At 44.4% G+C, this 18,733-nt stretch overlaps 2 protein-coding genes across 3 annotated transcripts in view; both read left to right on the forward strand.

Annotated features, from left to right (window-relative positions):
• The window catches only part of RGS6 (regulator of G protein signaling 6), a 1,203,707-nt gene that overhangs the window by 703,324 nt on the left and 481,650 nt on the right, over positions 1-18,733 (forward strand). The window lies entirely within an intron of this gene.
• Positions 1,884-4,564, forward strand: LOC144782528 (transcription factor IIIB 90 kDa subunit-like). Its single transcript, XM_078661936.1, has 2 exons — positions 1,884-1,896; positions 4,179-4,564. Exons 1-2 carry the CDS (start codon positions 1,884-1,886, stop codon positions 4,562-4,564), a joined length of 399 nt encoding a protein of 132 aa, XP_078518062.1.

Below are 18,733 nucleotides of genomic sequence, written 5' to 3' on the forward strand. Positions count from 1 at the left end.
TTTGGAGGACAGTTATTGGAGATGCAGTGTTCCCCTAGAAGAGCAGTTGTGTGAAATTACAGTGTTGCCCTTAGAAGGGCGGTTGTGTTGTGTTGAGATACCTTGTTCACCTAGGAGGAGGGTGGTGTTTTTCGTTTTAATCTGGCATGTCCCAGCTTCTGGGTAGCGCTGCCTTCTAAGCCAAACATTGTCGCAGTAGAAGGCACTGTTTGCTTGGATGCTACAAAGGGTTTCTGCTCAATCTACTGTTCTGTTACTCACCGGTGTAATACTCTGAGCTTCCTGCTTGAAAGATTCATTACCCTTTAGTAACTTTCCCCTTAAATTAAGATTTCTACAATGAATTTAACATGGGGTGTATCTCCATTAGGGCTCTAGGTCTACATCCTTCTGAAATTCCTACATGTTTACCCCAGAAAATATTAAATAGATTGATTTATTTCTAAGCAAATTGATGTATTTAAGTCTGGAATGTCTGTCCCAGTTCACCTCCCCTGCCTTGCTCTGAAGCAGTAGACGGGAAACAGGCAGTTACTCAACTTTCTGCAATATGACGATCAACGCTGGGCTACCTTTTCAAAGCCCTTCATTGCCATTGTAGTCCATGATGGTATCCATTGTAGAAACAACAGTTGATGGACAGAATGCAGAACAATGTCATACATTCACCCTGGGCCTCAATCCATCGTTTTCTTGCACTCCACACCACCCCAGTTCAGACATGGCTATATGCAAATCAGCCTTGACCCTGTGCCTCATGGGAACATTCCAGCCCGAACTGCCAAGCCATGTCTTTCCTGGACCGGAATCAAGCATCCTAGGACCGGTTTCTGGCTATCAGCCGTCTTCAGTCAGGATAGCTTTACTCCAGTGGTGTGGAGAGCATGGGACTCACGTCTGAGCATACCCATCCCACTCGGGGTGACAAATGCAAAAACAACAGCTGATGGACAGAATGCAGAACAATGTCATACATTCACCCCAGTACAGAGATCTGGGTCTAATTCCATCTTTTTTTGCACTCCACACATTATGCATTCTGTTGTTACTCATTTAACTTAAACATCTAACAACCATTGACAAAGCCAATAGTACTGGCAGGTTCTAGGTGTATGTCAGTTGTTGTGTTTTATATCTGGATGCAATGACATCTTAGGGAAAAATAAATATACTGGTTAGGTGGCACACTAAGGGAATCATAGACATTTATTTTTATGTTCCCTTTTAGAGGGCCCCCATGTTTTTTTATCCTACATAAAGACCTGCCTGCACATATCGCTATATGATTGATTGCAGTCAGCAGCACTGGGTATTTCCCAAAGCCTGGTTAATGCATTTTCTTCCAAAGTCGATGGCGCATGCAGTGCAAGACACTGGGCAAGCACGCACTTTAAAGGGCCTGAAGTTGTCGCACTGTACAATTTGTACATTACAGTAACTGTTAAACTATTCATCCAATAAGATATGGGGCAGTTTTTATTGTGTTTAATATTTCAAGACTATAAATTCCCACTGTTTTATGAATCTTGCTTTCTCACTAAATTCATTTGCTTTAAAATGCACCATTTGCAAATCTTTTTTCATTTTTTCTCGGGAGGAGAACCTCCCCCGAGCCCCACGTTTGTCAATTAAGCTTGATCGCGTCGCTTGCCCCACCACTTTCAAATGTCACCAGCTGAAACTGGAATTCAAAGGCTTTGCATTTAACTATGCATGTTCATAGAAGCAAATTCGCCTTCCTGCCCGCCTCTCTTAAAGATTCGTACTGCTTCAGCCCACTGATCAGATTTTGAAAAAAATCACAGATACCATTGTTTGCTCATTGATGGATTCAGAGTTTGAATTACCTTTCTTGAAAAGTCATATAACTCCAAACTAAGGACATGCTGCACGAAGGTAAACTTACACTTTTGTGTACGTTTACTATTTTTTGGTATTCACAAACTAAGGGGCACATTAGGATGATGGATTGTCTTTGTCCGCCCGCCATCCCATCGGATATAGTGACCGCCCGCCATAAGGGCCTGCAATTAGGATGCGCCCGACACAGTGGCGGGTGCATCCAGCATTCCTGACACCGCGTGGTGCCTGCCATGTTGTGCATGGAACTGCTGGGGGTACCATAGGTACTCCCCAGGTGCACCCACCACCCCCCCCGGAGTCCCTAAGGGCCCGCAACGGGCCCCCAAAGCAGACTCCACATGCCTTTCCGTGAAAGGCATTGGAAATGCCCATTCTAATATAGCTGGCGGTGTCTGATAGGGTAAACAACCGTTACAATGCAACTTTTACAACGGACTACTTTTACAACGCAACTTTTACAACGCAGGATCCATTACAACGAAATACCATTACAACGCATTTTTTTACAACGCAATACCTTTACAACGCATACCATTACAACGTAAGTATTGGTAAGTATATAATTATAGTAAAAATGTTTTATTTTGGGGTTTTTGGGTAAAGGGGTATTTTTAGGGTTCAGGGCTAGGTTTGGGTTTTTGGATAAAGGGGTATTTTTAGGGTTCAGGGCCAGGTTTGGGTTTTTGGGTAAAGGGGTATTTTTAGGGTTCAGGGCTAGGTTTGGGTTTTTGGGTAAAGGGGTATTTTTAGGGTTCAGGGCTAGGTTTGGGTTTTTGGGTAAAGGGGTATTTTTAGGGTTCAGGGCTAGGTTTGGGTTTTCGGGTAAAGGGGTATTTTTAGGGTTCAGGGCTAGGTTTGGGTGTTTGGGTAAAGGGGTATTTTTAGGGTTCAGGGCTAGGTTTGGGTTTTTGGGTAAAGGGGTATTTTTAGGGTTCAGGGCCAGGTTTGGGTTTTTGGGTAAAGGGGTATTTTTAGGGTTCAGGGCTAGGTTTGGGTTTTTGGGTAAAGGGTAACCCTGGGCGTAGTGGGCGGAGTGGGGCTCCGCGGAGCTACGTGAAGTGGGCGCACAACTACGCCCACCCACGCACTCCGCGTAGCCCCACTCCGCGCCGCCCGCCTCCCTCCCGCCCTCACTAAATACATAAATAAATGAATAAAAAGCTTTTAAAAACACTTACCTTGTCTGCCACGTCCCCGGGGCTCCCTCTCGCCGTCCCGCGATTCGCGCCGCCACCGAATCGGATCCTAATGCGCATGCGCGGGCGGCCGCGCATGCGCATTCCTCACGAGAAATGCGCATGCGCGGCCGCCCGCGCATGCGCATTAGGATCCGAAATGGCGGCGCGCATCGCGGGACGGCGAGAGGGAGCCCCGGGGACGCGGCAGACAAGGTAAGTGTTTTTAAAAGCTTTTTATTCATTTATTTATGTATTTAGGGAGGGCGGGAGGGAGGCGGGTGGCGGCCGGCTACGCACCGTCTGCGGAGCGCGCGTAGTGCCGCCTGGCTACGTCCGCTACGCAAAATGCGTAGGAGACGGCACTCCGTGCACTCCATGAACGGAGCGTAGCTGGCCGCCCACCCTTAGTAAAGGGGTATTTTTAGGGTTCAGGGCTAGGTTTGGGTTTTGGGGTACAGGGGTACAGGGTAAAAATAAATTAAAAATAATATTAAATTAAAATAAATTAAATTAATTTTAATTAATTACATTTAAAAAAATACTATATTCTTACCATTTTGGGGTACAGGGGTACCGGGTAAAAATAAATTAAAAATAATATTAAATTAAAATAAATAAAATTAATTTTAATTAATTACATTTAAAAAAATACTATATACTTACCAATACTTACGTTGCATTGGTATGCGTTGTAAAGGTATTGCGTTGTAAAAAAATGCGTTGTAATGGTAGTTCGTTGTAATGGTTCCTGCGTTGTAAAAATTGCGTTGTAAAGGTAGGCGTTGTAAATGTATGCGTGGTAACGTCATACATCCGTCTGATAGACCCCGCCACCATATAGAACCCATTTCCTCGGAAAAGCGGCGGACAGTCGTTCCGTCCGCCGCGGACCCCCCAGCCATAATAATATGGCGGGGGGGGTCATTCCGGCACGGATGGCGGGCGGATCGCCTCCGCCAGGCCGGCGGTGGCTACCGCCGGCCTGGCGGGGCGATCCGCCCGCCATCCTACATGGGACCTTAAGAGTTTAATTTAACTGACATTAATGTTATGACTGCAGGGACTCTGCACATATAAAGACAGGTCTTTCCTATTTTTTCATGTGCAGAGTCTCTGCGGTCATAAAATGACTGCTAGTGTGCACGGGCTGTGGCTCCGTTTTGGAGGACAACATCATCGTGTCCGAGGTGCAATTCGTGGAGAACAGTGGGGGAGGCTCCTCAGCCGTGGGACAGTTCGTATCATCAGACGGTGCAGGCAAAGCTCCATCACTGGGAGGAGGATTCCATACAAATTTGGGAAAGGAGTCCCGAGCACTGACACTTCAGAATAGTAAACGACAGATTCACCACTTAGGAGTCCAGTTGCAGCTGAACCAACATTGCCTTGATACTGCTTTCAATTTTTTCAAGATGGCTGTGAGCAAGCACCTCACCCGTGGGAGAAAGATGAGCCATGTGATAGCCGCATGTTTATACCTTGTTTGTCGAACAGAAGGAACTCCTCTTGACCTCTTTCCTTGACCAGGCAGCAAATGTTTCAAGATGAAAACAAGATTTAAAGATATCTTTATTGCTCATTCACTTTCTGGGGGAGACTTACATACTCGGAGGTGGGAGGCGCTCTGACAGCACGAGAGCACCAGGAGGCGCCTTAAAGCAGCGCTCTGCTCGGCGGAGCGCGGGGGAGACTTACATACTCGGAGGGGGGAGGCGAGGAGGCCCCCATTGCAGCCGCCACCGCCAGGAGTCTATCTTTGCTGCCTACAGCGCCGCCGCCCCGGGACTACATCTCCCGGCAGCCTCAGTGGCGGCGCTGCACTCTGACAGCACGAGAGCGCCAGGAGGCGCCTTAAAGCAGCGCTCTGCTCGGCGGAGCGTGGAGGAGACTTACATACTCGGAGGGGGGAGGCGAGGAGGCCCCCATTGCAGCCGCCACCGCCAGGAGTCAATCTTTGCTGCCTACAGCGCCGCCGCCCCGGGACTACATCTCCCGGCAGCCTCAGCGGCGGTGATGCACTCTGACAGCACGAGAGCGCCAGGAGGCGCCTTAAAGCAGCGCTCTGCTCCGCTCCGCGGGACGCCGGGCGAAGCCCGGGCAAAGGGTGGGCCCTCTGTGGCCCTCAGAGGACCCAAGGAGGACGGGACGGGCCACCCCATTTGACTCTATTACTGGAGGATGTTGGATTCCGACCAGCCCAAGCACTGCAGGAACGTAGCATGCACCAGTCCCCTTCTCACACCCACTGGACACCCACAGAACAGAACACTATGAGTGCACCAATGAATCTGAAAAGAGGGTGGTAATGTTGAGGAGACACCAAGTCTTCCACCCTTAGTTACGATAGGACACAGCTCCCTCCTTCCTTTACGCTTCTGCACCTATGTACAAAAAGGAAAGAAACAAACCCTTCATGTATAGCTGTTTCAAATAGGCCAATCCCAACCCCAATACCCAATGACCATGCCTTGCCAACATACACCACCCCTCTTGCCAGTGTGAAGCGCAGGCTTTGCTTCGTAAAGGTAGAGAGTCCAAAAACGCGGCACTCTGGAATCTGCTGTAAATCGTCACTCAGCAGATAAGCGCATGGGAGTAAAATAGCCTGTGTCCTATAAATAGTTCAACGAGGGTAAAAAAGGACTTGCGCTGGATATTTCAGTAGCCAGAAAAAAAAACCATAGTTTTCGCTGGTTTAACCAAAGGGGCTGGGACAGATACATACGATATCAGGGACACAAAAAATCCCGGCGTTCCACCGCACAGCCTACGCGGAGTGACCCAAAACGTCACTTCCGCCCAAAACGAGGCAAAGCAGCGTCTAATTAAAGACGCACTAAAACGAAGCGAAGCTTCGTTTACTCCTTGCGTTCTAAAACAAAATCCCCACCTAACACAGGCAAAAAGGTGAATCTATGCCACAGTGAACGGGAGCCCCCGAACACCCAGAACCAAGGAAAAAACGCTGGTAAAAACAATAAGGGATGGGAAGGAGAAGGGGAACCCCGGGACCCGATACCCTCTAACTAAAGGGGGAGGGGGGAAGGAAAAATAGTCCAATACCAGCAGGAACTAAAAAATACCCATCCCACGCGCCCGTGAGAGGGGGAAAAAATCAACAGGAATCGTCTTCAAGCAGCAACCAACAGCCAGGATACAGGAATCCGAACAAACGGCAATATCAAGCATTGAAGTAGAGGTAGGACCAAACTTTTATCCTATTTGCCACGAGTCATGTGCTGTCAAGGCATGGTCATTAAAAAGGGACTAACCCCAAATCCTAACAGAGGAGGTATTGTGATGCTTCAATTTTATTGACTTTATTGACTATTTTAGCGATCCCATTACAATCATAGACATCATGTCCATTTGGGAAGAGCTCAACGCCCTGTGTGGCACAAAGTACGTCCCTGATGCAATAACCTCCCCTACTGCGGGCACTTACTGTGTTATTTCTAATGGCTCACCACGGGACCTAGCTCCTCCTGTAAATAAAGACCAAAATCAAGTAAACGCTTCGCACCTGGGTCTCAACATTAGAGAGAAGCACGCCAGCGAAATTGACAATGGGAACTATGCAAGTACACAAAATCTGTGCACCAGCGCAATATCATCTCCCTCTAACCTAAAAGCATCAATGGAGGACCCGGCCACGGGCAAATTAGACGACGCTGTCTTGTCCCCCCAATTGACTTTATTGGCCCAAATTGAGCAACTGTTGTTAGCTGTCGTCTCACCCTTGGTCATAAAACTCAACGATTTGGGGGAAAGGCTGATCAGCATCGAGGAAGTAATCAAAAAGTATCCCCCTCCAATTAATACAATGGCTATATCTGTCTGCCCTAACCCTCCCATCGTCCCCAAAAAGCATAACTCTGATATCTGTAAGAACGGTGAAACTCAAATACAGCCTCCCTGTATACTTACCCCAACAGGCCCCAAAGTAATTTTAAAACCTGCGTTAAAAACTTATACAGTGGCTAGACCCGCTCCGGTAAGAATGCCACGTATCAACTTACCTCCCGAAGCCGCCCCATATGTGTCTGTCCTTTCTGGGGTCCCTGCCCTCAGCCAGGGTACACACGAATCCCAGCAGGACCTGCTAAATAAGGTCATTTTCTGGCTACAAAACAATAGACCTTTGCCACCTGAGCTAGATGGTGGTATCCTGAGTGTCAGGAGGGTGGGGTGTTTAGGCACGTTGTCCAAAGACATCGCTGGGGACCTGGTGCTAATTAAATTTAAAAACAGGAATGTCGTCCCCTATTTACGTTTTTGCCCCCCCCAAAGAAAGACTTGGCACTATTCGCATTTGGGATCTGTACGATTTTTACCCGAGCTCCCCACATATTCCGTCACATAGAACTAACCTTTTAGCCTTTAATGGTTTTGAACTTTTGTCCAAAATTTTTATTTTTAAGACCCCACCACTTAGAGGCCACTCATAAGTTTGAGCTAAACTGACAGGGTAAGATGTAATTGATAAGTATATTACTGATAGAGGTTTGCCTATTGCTCTTCCCCAGTATGTATGTTGACTTTTTGTTTTAGAGTTGTTCTACTAATAATGAAACCCTTGCATATTGATTAGCTGATTCGTTATACCTATTTAATATTGTTTTATTAACTTTGTAATGAAATGTTACGGTGTTTATTTATGCATTGTTGATGCTTTTATGATTTTTTTAAAACTAAAATCGAATAAAGCTTATCTGATCTGATCTGATCTGACTGCTAGTAAAATTATACTCACAGTTTATAAATAACAAAAAAAAAGTAAACTTACACAAAAACGTAGGCTTACCTTTGTTAATCAGGCCCATACATTTCAGAAGACATTTCACTTTTTGGGAAATTTGCATCCTCCATTTTTTTTTTTTTGTAGAGTTTTATATAGCGCGAACTAGACCCGAACCGAATCAGGTATAATCGCGCTTTACATAGCACAAGTTACGTTTTTACATGAGGACACACACTTTCATTTTTTTTTTTTTAGGCTCGGGGAGATTAATGCCCACATGCATCGAAGTCAATTGCATTCGCAAACGGTGCGAATCGCAATTTTCGGCCGTTTGCGAATGCAATTGACTAATTTGGAATGCATCATGCATTTCGCAATTTTAGGAATCGCAACCATGTTGCGATTTCTAAAATTGCGATTGCATTTAAGGAATCGCAATTTCAGATTTCTTAAATGCAATGCATGATCATTTTTTAATTACGAATTCGCAATTTGGAAGTGGTAAATTAGCATGAAGTTGACCTTCATGCTAATTTACCGAAAACGTTCAAATTGCATTTTTGAAAGTTTTAATTTACACACACATATGCCCTTGGGGCATGTGTGTGTGTAAATTGCATTTAAAGTTACATTTCAGGGGTGCAGGGAGGGGTTCTTTGGACCCCCCCTGCACCCTTGAAATTCGCAAAATGTGAATGCCTTCCCATTCATTCCTATGGGCCTTTTGGCCCATAGGAATCAATGAGAAGGGTTTTCCTTAATTGCTAATTTTTCATGCATTGCAGTTTGCGATTTCTAAATTGCGATTCCTTAATTTTAGCAATTTAGGAATCGCAAACGGGTGCAATGATGCATGTTGCCAAAAGTGATTTGCCCAGAATCACATGAGGTTTTGGTGTCGTTACCGAGACTCGAACCCAGATCCCCAGGTCCGAGGTCCTTAGCTGTTAGGCCAACTCCTCTCCATGCTAACATTTTCGAAATTCTTTTAGATAAAAAGCTCAAACCTTGCATTTTCAGATCTGAGAGCAAAAGAAAATGCACACACAGGCAAAAACTGGGAAGAAGTTGTGGAGGGGTGGGGGAAGGGAGACAACAAAGGGGATACGGCTCTTATGCTTTTTGAAAGTGCTTCAGAGGTTCCAAAACACAACCTGTGGATGGCTTTGACTTACTAGATGCTATTTGTTGAAGATTTTTTAAAACTTTTTTTTTAACTTAACATAGCCTATTCACAAACGGATTTTGCAGCAGATAAAGTAGTCCTCCTGTAGCACTCTTTTACATACTCTTACATGCTTTTACTATTAATCATAAAACATCTAAAATGAGAATATTTATTGAATATCCAAAATTAGTACAAATTGAAATAGTTGTGTCCTCTTTGCACGATTACTAATAGGGAGTTAAGCCCAAAATGTACAAAAAGAGCTCCTCTGAGAAACTTTCTGGATCCACATCATTTTGGTCATGAAAATGTGTAGCTTTATCTATTACCTTTACCTGTGCTAATTCCATTATCTGCTTTTCAGAACGGAGAAGGAATTAATTAAAAGTAATTGTCCCCAAAGCCATATTGTGAATCTGAAATGCCAATGGCCTTTATTCTGCTGACCTGTGTTTGCGCCTTTATCTGAAGACAACAAGAATGAGGCGGCTGCAGGAGGTTATTCAGCATAATCAAAAGCGTATGTCGGGTTAGTGTGTATAATAGGTGTGCCCAATGTAGGTCCAGGAGGGTGGATCCTTTCCAGTTTTCGGGGTATCAACACACAACATATTCCCATACAATGAATATTGGTAGAGCTTGTTTAAATAGGACAAGAACAGAAAATTATGCTGTGATCCGCATCTCCTGGACCTATTTTGGACACCACTCAAATAAAAGTACAATAAGGACTTACTTGTCAGAAAGCGGTGCACAACAGCTCAACAGACCATAGGATTTGTTTTATTTAAGAATTAGTCACACCTGGAATCCCTGCATAATAATCACATAATGGTGTCAGCATTTAACAACTCAGCCTAGCACATGGGTTCTCTTTGTTCATTTGAGGACTGTAAAACCAAAAGACCACTAAAACGAAAAGACCAGGGGGCATATGTATGAAAATCCCTGTTTGCGATTCTCAAATAGCGATTTTTTGAGAATCGCTATTTGAGAATTTCAAAAAGGGATGTATGTAAAAAAATCGCTATTTTTGTGTGATTTCTTAGTATTCCTTAATTGCGATTAGCAAATTGCGAAATCGCAATTAAGGAATACTTTCCAATTCATTTCTATGGGCCAGGAGGCCCATAGGAATGAATGGAAAGTTATTCTCAATTTGCGATTCGCAATTTAAGAATCGCAGATTGAGAATAATTTCAAGGGTTTCATAAGGACACCCTGATGCACTCCTGAAATGAACATGTGTGCGCATATGGCACACATACATGCCCTAAGGGCATGTATGTTCGCCACATGGCACCTTCACAAATGCCAAAAAGTGCATTTGTGAAAGAAATCGCAAAATACCACCAACTTGAAGTTGGTGGTAATTTGTGATTTCTGAAGGAGAAATTGCAAAACTTGAGTGCTTGCTTCATAGCATTTAAGGAATCGTAATTTGCAATTCCTTAAATGCTTATGCAAAAGCAAGGAATCGCAAATTTTGCAATTCCTTAATTTTGCGATGCGATTTTCCTACTAAATCTCGTTTTGCGAATTTTTTGTCGCAAACACTGCTTTTTTGCGATTCGCAGCGTTTGCGAGTAAAAATTCCGTTCATACATATGCCCCCTGGGTTCTAATCTTGGCTTCATCTCTTAATAAGATTATGTGATCTTCGGCATAACACATTCACATATTAGCCCCCTTCAAGGTGTAAAATACACTCGTAAATGGTTGTGAAAGATTAATTTTCTGGTAAAACACAAACTTTTCCACGAGGACTAAGCATCAATAGAACATGGCTTTTTAATTGGCGTACCACCAGCATTTTGTGCACAGACTTAAGTACCTGCCCAACTGCCATGAGAAATACATTTCACTGATCTGCACATTTACAAATGTGCATTACTAGAGTGGAGGAAGGATTCCTATGTCAAGAATTATAGAAAACCACCTACTCTTTTGGCTTAAACCACTTAAAAATCTTGATTTATGAGCTCACAACCACAGTAAACAGAGGCAACTCAAGTCCATCTGTTTTATGAGTTGACAAATGTCTTCCTGGGTTTTGTTCACAAGTGGCTCTAGGTCACACTTGCATTGTCTGGCCATGGCCCTCTTTGTTTATTATCCTTGCGCACAAGAAACATCTGTTCTTCGGCACCAAAATTCCCTTCTGGGTGAACGTGCGCTTTACAAATATACGTTATGTTATGTTATGTTATGTTATGTTATATGCAAATGAGGTGCAAGTTCAGCTCCCCATTCGCAGCCTGAGCAAATGAAATATATGCTCGAGCCGTATATTTTAAGATGAGCCACTTCCGTGAGGCATAATGTGTCTTTTCAATTTCACGATATATAGGTTATGATTTTAGCTCACGATCTGAACCACAATTTTCTTTCTGTGCCTAATTTTTTTTTTTCCAACATTGAGCTTGAGCAGAGACAGGCTGCAGGCCAGTCCAGATGGGTATGTAAACGCAGTGGTGGCGGAGCGTCGCGCCACTGCTCTTTGAGCCGTGCAAAAAATATTTTTTCTGTGCGGGACTCGAAACAGGTCAGGGCTGCGCTGAGCTCCTTAAGTGAGCATGACTGTTGGCCGGCCAAACAGTCATGCGCATTTAGCATGTTCTCCACCTGGCTGTGTTGCATAGCCCGTTGGGGAATATGCCCAGACTCAAAAGGCTCTGCCTGAGCGGCGGTAAACATGCCTCTCAGACCAATCACGGCGCTGCTGATGCAGCCTTGTGATTGGCTGGGAGAGTCTGGGAGCCTGGGTGCTTCCGGGGCTGCCAGGTCAGTGAGGACGAAGGAGAGGCGCAAGGTGGCAAGGGTAAGTTTATTTATTTATTTTTCACCCCTGCCTCACCCCTCCTAAATTGCGATGCAGCCGCCATTGTGTAAACATAGCTGTCCAGTAGCCCTGTATCTCAACATTGTCCAGTTCTGGCGTGTTAATGAGCAGCACTCTGTATGCTGGGATTTAGGACTGGGGTGTAGATTTGGAGGGAGGGTTTGTGGTGTTACACCCCCCTAATAAATGTATTCTGTAGTAAATAGTTGGGTAGAGGTGCCTTAACTCGAGTATGGTGAGGTTTCACTAGGGATTTTTACATTCACATGCAGACAAAAACACACACAAACACAAACACACTCTTGTCTCTGTTTTAAAGGTCTTAAAAATAGCTATTTCACAAAATATTGAGTTATAAGTGCCAGTCACATTCTGCACTCCTCTGCCTTCCCACTGCCCCTTAAGGGCCGCCCTCCTGCCCCGCTTCTGTTAATGTATTTTAAGCAGCATGATTGTTGGGGAATCTGAAGCTGACACCCCCCAAATCTTTCAGCTACGCCCCTGTTTAGGAGTTGATACTTCTTATGCCCTGTGTACAATGGTACATTCAGTCATAAAGGTGTGTTTAGGTTCAAGTTTGCCTTCCTTACGCCTGCCAGGAATTCACAGTGGGAGTCCTGGCAGGTGTTATACTTTGATGTATGCAGAGATGTCAGACACCAAGGCGAAGTTATCTGAACCTGTAATTCCCACTCTAGGGGTGAGAAAATGGGCGCACTAAGGTGTCCATAGCCTTGGGCGCCCCAAGTTGTCCAAAGCATTGCCCACCCAAGGTGCCCATATTTTTGCCCGCATGGTGTTCATTGCCTTGGAAGTTTGTAAATGCCAACAAACATGAACATTAGTCTCAGGAGCACAAACTCCTCCTTTCCACTTTGGACAGGGTGAGTGGAGTGGTGTGGCTCACTGGTTAGAGGCGGCAGACCCGGAAGCAGAGAACGGCCCAGGACCAGGGTTCAATTCCCAACGCGGCAGGGTCGTGGACCAGGGTCAGCGGACTCAATAATTCTCGCCTCGGTGCCTACTCTACACAGGGGTCCAACTTGGCAACTCTGGGCATTAGCTTGCCTCATCTCTACAACGGCCCCCCACATTCGCCGGGGATGCCTGGTTTCACCTTGGAGATACCCAGTAGGGACCATCTCACAGGGATAGCCAGGACGGGTTCCCCAGCGGTCTACAGCGCCACGACGCCTCAGGGCAGCAGTGCGCTTTACAAGACACATACATTTACATTTACATTTACTCCGGCCTGTTGCTGATGTAAACCCCTTTCCAACCCCAGATTTGGTTGCAGTGTCTGGGAAGAGGCTTCTACACAAGGAGAAAGATATTGTCCCAGCAGAGAAAAAACAGTGCTTTTTTTCTGGGGGTCCTGGTGTGTGTAGTTCTCCACTATACTGAACTCTGTCCAGTGGGAATAGGATCCTGTTGGGAATTCCCATGACTTCCCAGGAATACACATGTCAACCTACACCCGGTGCAGCTTTCCATGTGCATTTCTGGAAGTAGTAAATCCACACTTGGATGTAGGTATTAATCTTTGAATGGTGATTTATTCATTTCTTTGTGAATTGGGCCCCATAGTTTTAGAGTGTGTTCCTGGACACAAAGGCCAAAACGTGTTGATGATGTCATACATGGCATGGAACAGTTATGTGCACAAATGAGTACTTGGGGGAAAAGGGCAGTTCTGGGTGAAATTGGAATTCTGCTGGCGGATTCGTATAATTTGAGGTACTTTGTGTTATGTTTGTTTCACAAAATTACAGAAAATACGCCATGTTGTCACGGGCACATACATCAAAGGAAATTGCATTCGCAAACGGTGTGAATCGCAAAATTCGGCAGTTTGCGAATGCAATTTCCATTTTTGGGATGCATTATGCATTTTGTTGTTCTCGCAATTTAAGAAGTCGCAAAATTGCGATTTCTTAAATTGCGATTGGATTTAAGGAATCTCAAATTGAGATTCCTTAAATGCAATGCATCAAACTTTTAAAATTTGCGAATTCGCAAATAAGGGGTGCAAATTACCATGAAGTTGACCTTCATGGTAATTTGCAAAAACTTTGAAAAATGCACAAAAGTGCATTTTTCAAAGTGCCATTTTACACACACACATGCTCTTCGGGCATGTGTGTGTGAAAAATGTACTTAATGTCAAATTTCAGGGGTGCAACATTTCAGGGGTGTCCTTTGGACCCCCTGAAGGAATGAATGGGAAGGGATTCCTTAATTGCGATTCTTAAATTGAGAATCGCAATTAAGGAATTTTAAGAAATCGCAATTTATTTAGCGATTTCTTGATGCATTGCAGTTTGCGATTCCTTAATTGCAATTCCTTATTTTTCGCAATTAAGGAATCGCCAACTCCAATGTTGATGCATGTGCCAGATAGTGTCATTCTGTATCATTTGCATAAAATATTATAGCAATTGGCACAATTCCCAGTAATTTGCAGTAAATGTTAGGACAGGAGTAACACATCGCTAGCAGCTGTTGTTCGCTGTGCTCTTGTTTAAATACATCCTCACACCAACACCTGACGATATGCTGATAGCAGAGTCCAGTAGAAGGTCAGACAGCTCATCAAAACTGCAAAGAAAGTGCCAACTCCAGGGCTCTCTTTAGAAATGTACCTGCAGGTTTGCAGCCCCGGTGACCTTTAAAAAGCATATTGTCTGCCACCTTGGTCAACCATCATTTGCTTCGGCCAAACATTTCTGGCAAAAAAAGTAGCAGAATTCACCTCATCTTCCTGAAAAGGAAATATGAGAGATAACTCCAACATTGATGGTTCAGGGTTCAGTGGACATGTTCCACCCTCATACTCACACAATGAGGAGGCGGAGAGCAGAGGCGCAGACAGAACCCACACAGAGGAGGCAGCAACATGCATTTGGTGCAACAAACATGGGGCCTCATTTATGAGGCCATGCGTCACTTTTAGGCCGCTGGTGCATCACTTTTTGTGACGCACCAGTGCCGTAAAAAATGCGCCCTGTTGCGCCATATTTACAAAGTGACGCATCTAGGTAGATGCGTCCCTTTGTAAACCCCTGCGCCACATTATACCTGCGCCAGGCATAATGTATGCACGGGGGGCGTATTGACGCAAGAAAGGGTCGTAGAAGTGACGCAGTGAAATCTATGTGATTTCACTGCGCCACTTCTAGGACACAAATGCGTCAATTTCTTACGCCTTCTTCACAGCAGGCGAAAGACTGACGCAGGCCCTTTCACATGGGGCTTGCCCCATGTGAAAGGACACATTGCTGGAGTTGCGTCACTTTTGTGACACACTCTAGCAATGCGTCACTTTTGCGCCATACAGGTGCGTCAGAAATACTGACTTATCTGTAACTCCTTGCGCAATGATGCGTCATACTGTAAATATGACGCATCATTGGTGGTGCAAGGAGGGCGCAGTGAAAAGTGACGCATCGCTGTTTTCACGCAGCGATGCATCACTTTTCATAAATGAGGTCCCTGGGACTTAAAAATAGGCGAATAGCTTAAGGGGCATGCTTTAAGAAGTTATTGTTTATTTGCATGGCATATAACTAAGGCTTTCATTTGCACTTAAAAAAATGATTTTTACATATACATACAGAAGGAAAGCAATCTTTTTCCAGGACTCTTTTCGGAAAAAAACCCTTGACAGTGGTCCTTTATTTGAGTGATATTAAGGTTCCTTATCATGACTGCAAGCCCAATAGCTATGCAAAGTGAAAGTCCAGAGATTTAAACAAGGTACAGCATTGCATCCCGAAGCTCCCATATCTCTGGATGAGTAGATTGGTTTGTGCAGCATTTCAGATTTTTGCAATTTAAATTGCTTTACATATGACTTCTAATAATGTTAGATTGCTACATCCATGCTGCCCGAGCGTACATTTATCATTTGACTGCACACAGAAATATACTAATTTCATCACAATGTTTCACCATACAAGATGAGCGATGAATGAAAGTATGGACACATAGAAATAGAGGGCCCGATTCACAGAATTAACTTAAGACAAAATCCTAAACTTACTACTTTTGGTATTCCCAGAAGTTAGGATTTTGTCTTAAGTTTGTCTTAAGACAGACTTAAGACAAAATCCTAACTTCTGTGAATACCAAAAGTAGTAAGTTTAGGATTTTGTCTTAAGTTAGTTCTGTGAATCGGGCCCAGAACATTAAGGGATTTTTTCTCTTCATTGCTTCTTTCTGTTTCATTGATTGCCTCCACAGGGATGATGTTTGCTCTTGCCTGCACGAAAAGTCTGCAGGCAATGGTGTTGCCGAAATGTATCACAATGTGCTTTTGGTTTGTCGCTTACTTCAAAAAGACATGTCTATGGCATGACCTTATATATAGGGGTGGGCCACACCAGCAGAGTTTCACTCCACAGTATTCTGTGGAGATGCATGAAAACTGAGCAAGATTCAGTGGAATTCCGCGAGTGGGTGGAATTCGGCACGTCATGCTGCTCGTGCTGATTTTTAGCACCGGGAGCTTGTTCCACACTGCAAAGTCAGCACCATGGCACCACGCAGCATGCCAGAAGGTGCTGCTTCTTTTGACCACTGGAGTGGATTTTCTACTCGGGCGGCAGCTTTTTCAATGCGGATGGTAGTGACCTGCCGCAACCCCCCACATTGGGAAATCTCGCCAGGAGGCAATCTAGTACCCGCAAATCACATTGGAAGACTCAAATTCTTACATACGCCCAGCAACTTAACATTGGCAAGCCACGTGTGAGAAAACTATTGTGGTAGTTGGCAGAGTTTTACCAGAACTCTGTACTCCACACGTAATGTGGAGTGGGCAAAACTCCGCAGGCGGAGTAAACTTTTTCACCTACCTCTATGTGTACCTTTTCAAGACTGGTATTTAAAGCCTCATTTGGTTGACCTTTGAAGATTTGTATTAGCTTTGCTGCTGTCGGGAAACAGCGTTTATAATGCTGTCAATACCACATGGGTAGGTAACAACGCGGAGGTTACATCGTCCGCGTTGTTACCACGCATGACATTATATCGCAAGTCGTTCTATGACTTGCGCTAGATGGCGAGCAACACCAAGAAATGTGTTGGATTTTAAATCCAACACATTCCATACTGTTGTGCTAACTGAAGTAGGAATAGTAATTTATACTATTCCTAAGTCCAGCGCACCATCTAGTGCATGTCGTAGAAATGAGTTGCGATGTAAAGCATGCGTGGTAACAACGCGGATGATGTAACGTCCGCGTTGTAACCTATTGCGTGGTAATGTATGTCGTAGTAACATCATACATTCGCTGCTTCGGGTATGTTTGAGGTTCTTCTAGCCACTACTATTTAAACTGTGGTCTAGAGGGTATCTGTTCTACCACTCAGTTGGAAGTTGCAGGCTATGGTTTCGGCAAACTGTGTTGTGTGTATATTAATCTGAACAAGGTTGATTATCACACTCATTTAATCACCTCGCTGATTATCCAGTTTTTTTGTTTCTGTGCTTTTTTGATACATAACACCAGGTTCTCTTGATCTTCTACTTCTCTGCCCTTCTGGTACCCTGCAGTATGGGTATTTTTTTATGTTCACTACTCTTGTTCTTTCTCGTTTCCTTGAGGATTTCGAATAACTCTTTACATTGTTTTAGGTTTTGGGTAAATTATGTTTGTGATCTTCCCATAGAGGCTCTTTGTATACTTCTTATAGAAGGGCCTGTGTCCAGAATAGGTCAAGCCTTCCTCTTCCTTGTTATAATACCTTTCTCATATGTGCCAGGGATTGGTTGATTGTACCCCGCCCGTAATATCTAATAATTGTAAACTGCTTCTACTGATTGTAAACTTCTTATAGTGATTGAACTTCTCTCTACATACTTCGTAGGGAAGGGCCTAGGTCCAGAATAGGTCTAGTCTTTATCTTTCTTGTTATTATACTTTCCCCATCACTGCCAGGGATTGTTTGATTTTGATAATTCTCGCCCCCTTGGTGTCTAGTGATTGTATACTTTGTCTAGGGATGGTATACGTCTCATTGTACAGTGAAGGTATCAACCTAGGCAGTAATAAGAAACTTGCCCACGTAATAGTGGTAGGACAAGGACAACCCACTTCCAGTTAAAGGCAATTTTTATTAAACATAAAACAAGGACAACATTATTACAATAATGGAATTAAAAAGCATGTGGGGCATGCAAGTGTAATACATCAATTGACAAATAAGAAGTGAAAAATTATAAAGCAAATTACTCACAAATACATTACATTAAATGGCATTGATTCATAAAAAACACATATAAACTCTCTTTAAAAACCATATAATGAGTATTTTGGCAAGTTTCTTATTACTGCCTAGGTTGATACCTTCACTGTGTTGTTCCCTGACCTAGTGGTTTTGTTGCTATCCATCCATTCAGGGGACCCTTGTTTCTTACAAGTATACGTCTCATTGTATACTTCTTATAGAAAGGCCCAAGTCCAGAATAGGTCAAGTCTTTGTCCTGCTTGCAAATTATACCTTCTCCCCAGTGGCAGCTGGTAGAGGAAAGTGGCGAGGGGCAGGGATGGGGGGGTTAGGAAATTGAAAAAATATAAAACTTACCTGATCGTCGCCGCTGCCTCTCTGCCACAGGAACAGGAAGCACCCAGGCTTCCAGGTGCCCCAGCCAATCACGATGCTGCAATGCAGCGGCGTGATGGGTCTGAGCGCCGTGGTTTGGCGCTCAGACAGCGGCTGGGGGCCTTGGCATGTTCTCCACACAGGCTGTAATGCAGCCTGGGTGGAGAACATGCAAAGTGCGCATGACTGTTTGGCCGGCCAAACAGTCATGTGCACTTTAGGTGCAGCAGGAACCACTCCTCCTCCCTCTTGGTCAACGTGCCAAGCCCCACCCCACCCTAACCTGGCAGCAACAGGAAGGCAAAAAATAAAATGATAATAACTTCTGTTGCACT

Source organism: Lissotriton helveticus, chromosome 9 (genome assembly GCF_964261635.1).
Source record: "Lissotriton helveticus chromosome 9, aLisHel1.1, whole genome shotgun sequence".
Lineage (NCBI taxonomy): Eukaryota > Metazoa > Chordata > Amphibia > Caudata > Salamandridae > Lissotriton > Lissotriton helveticus.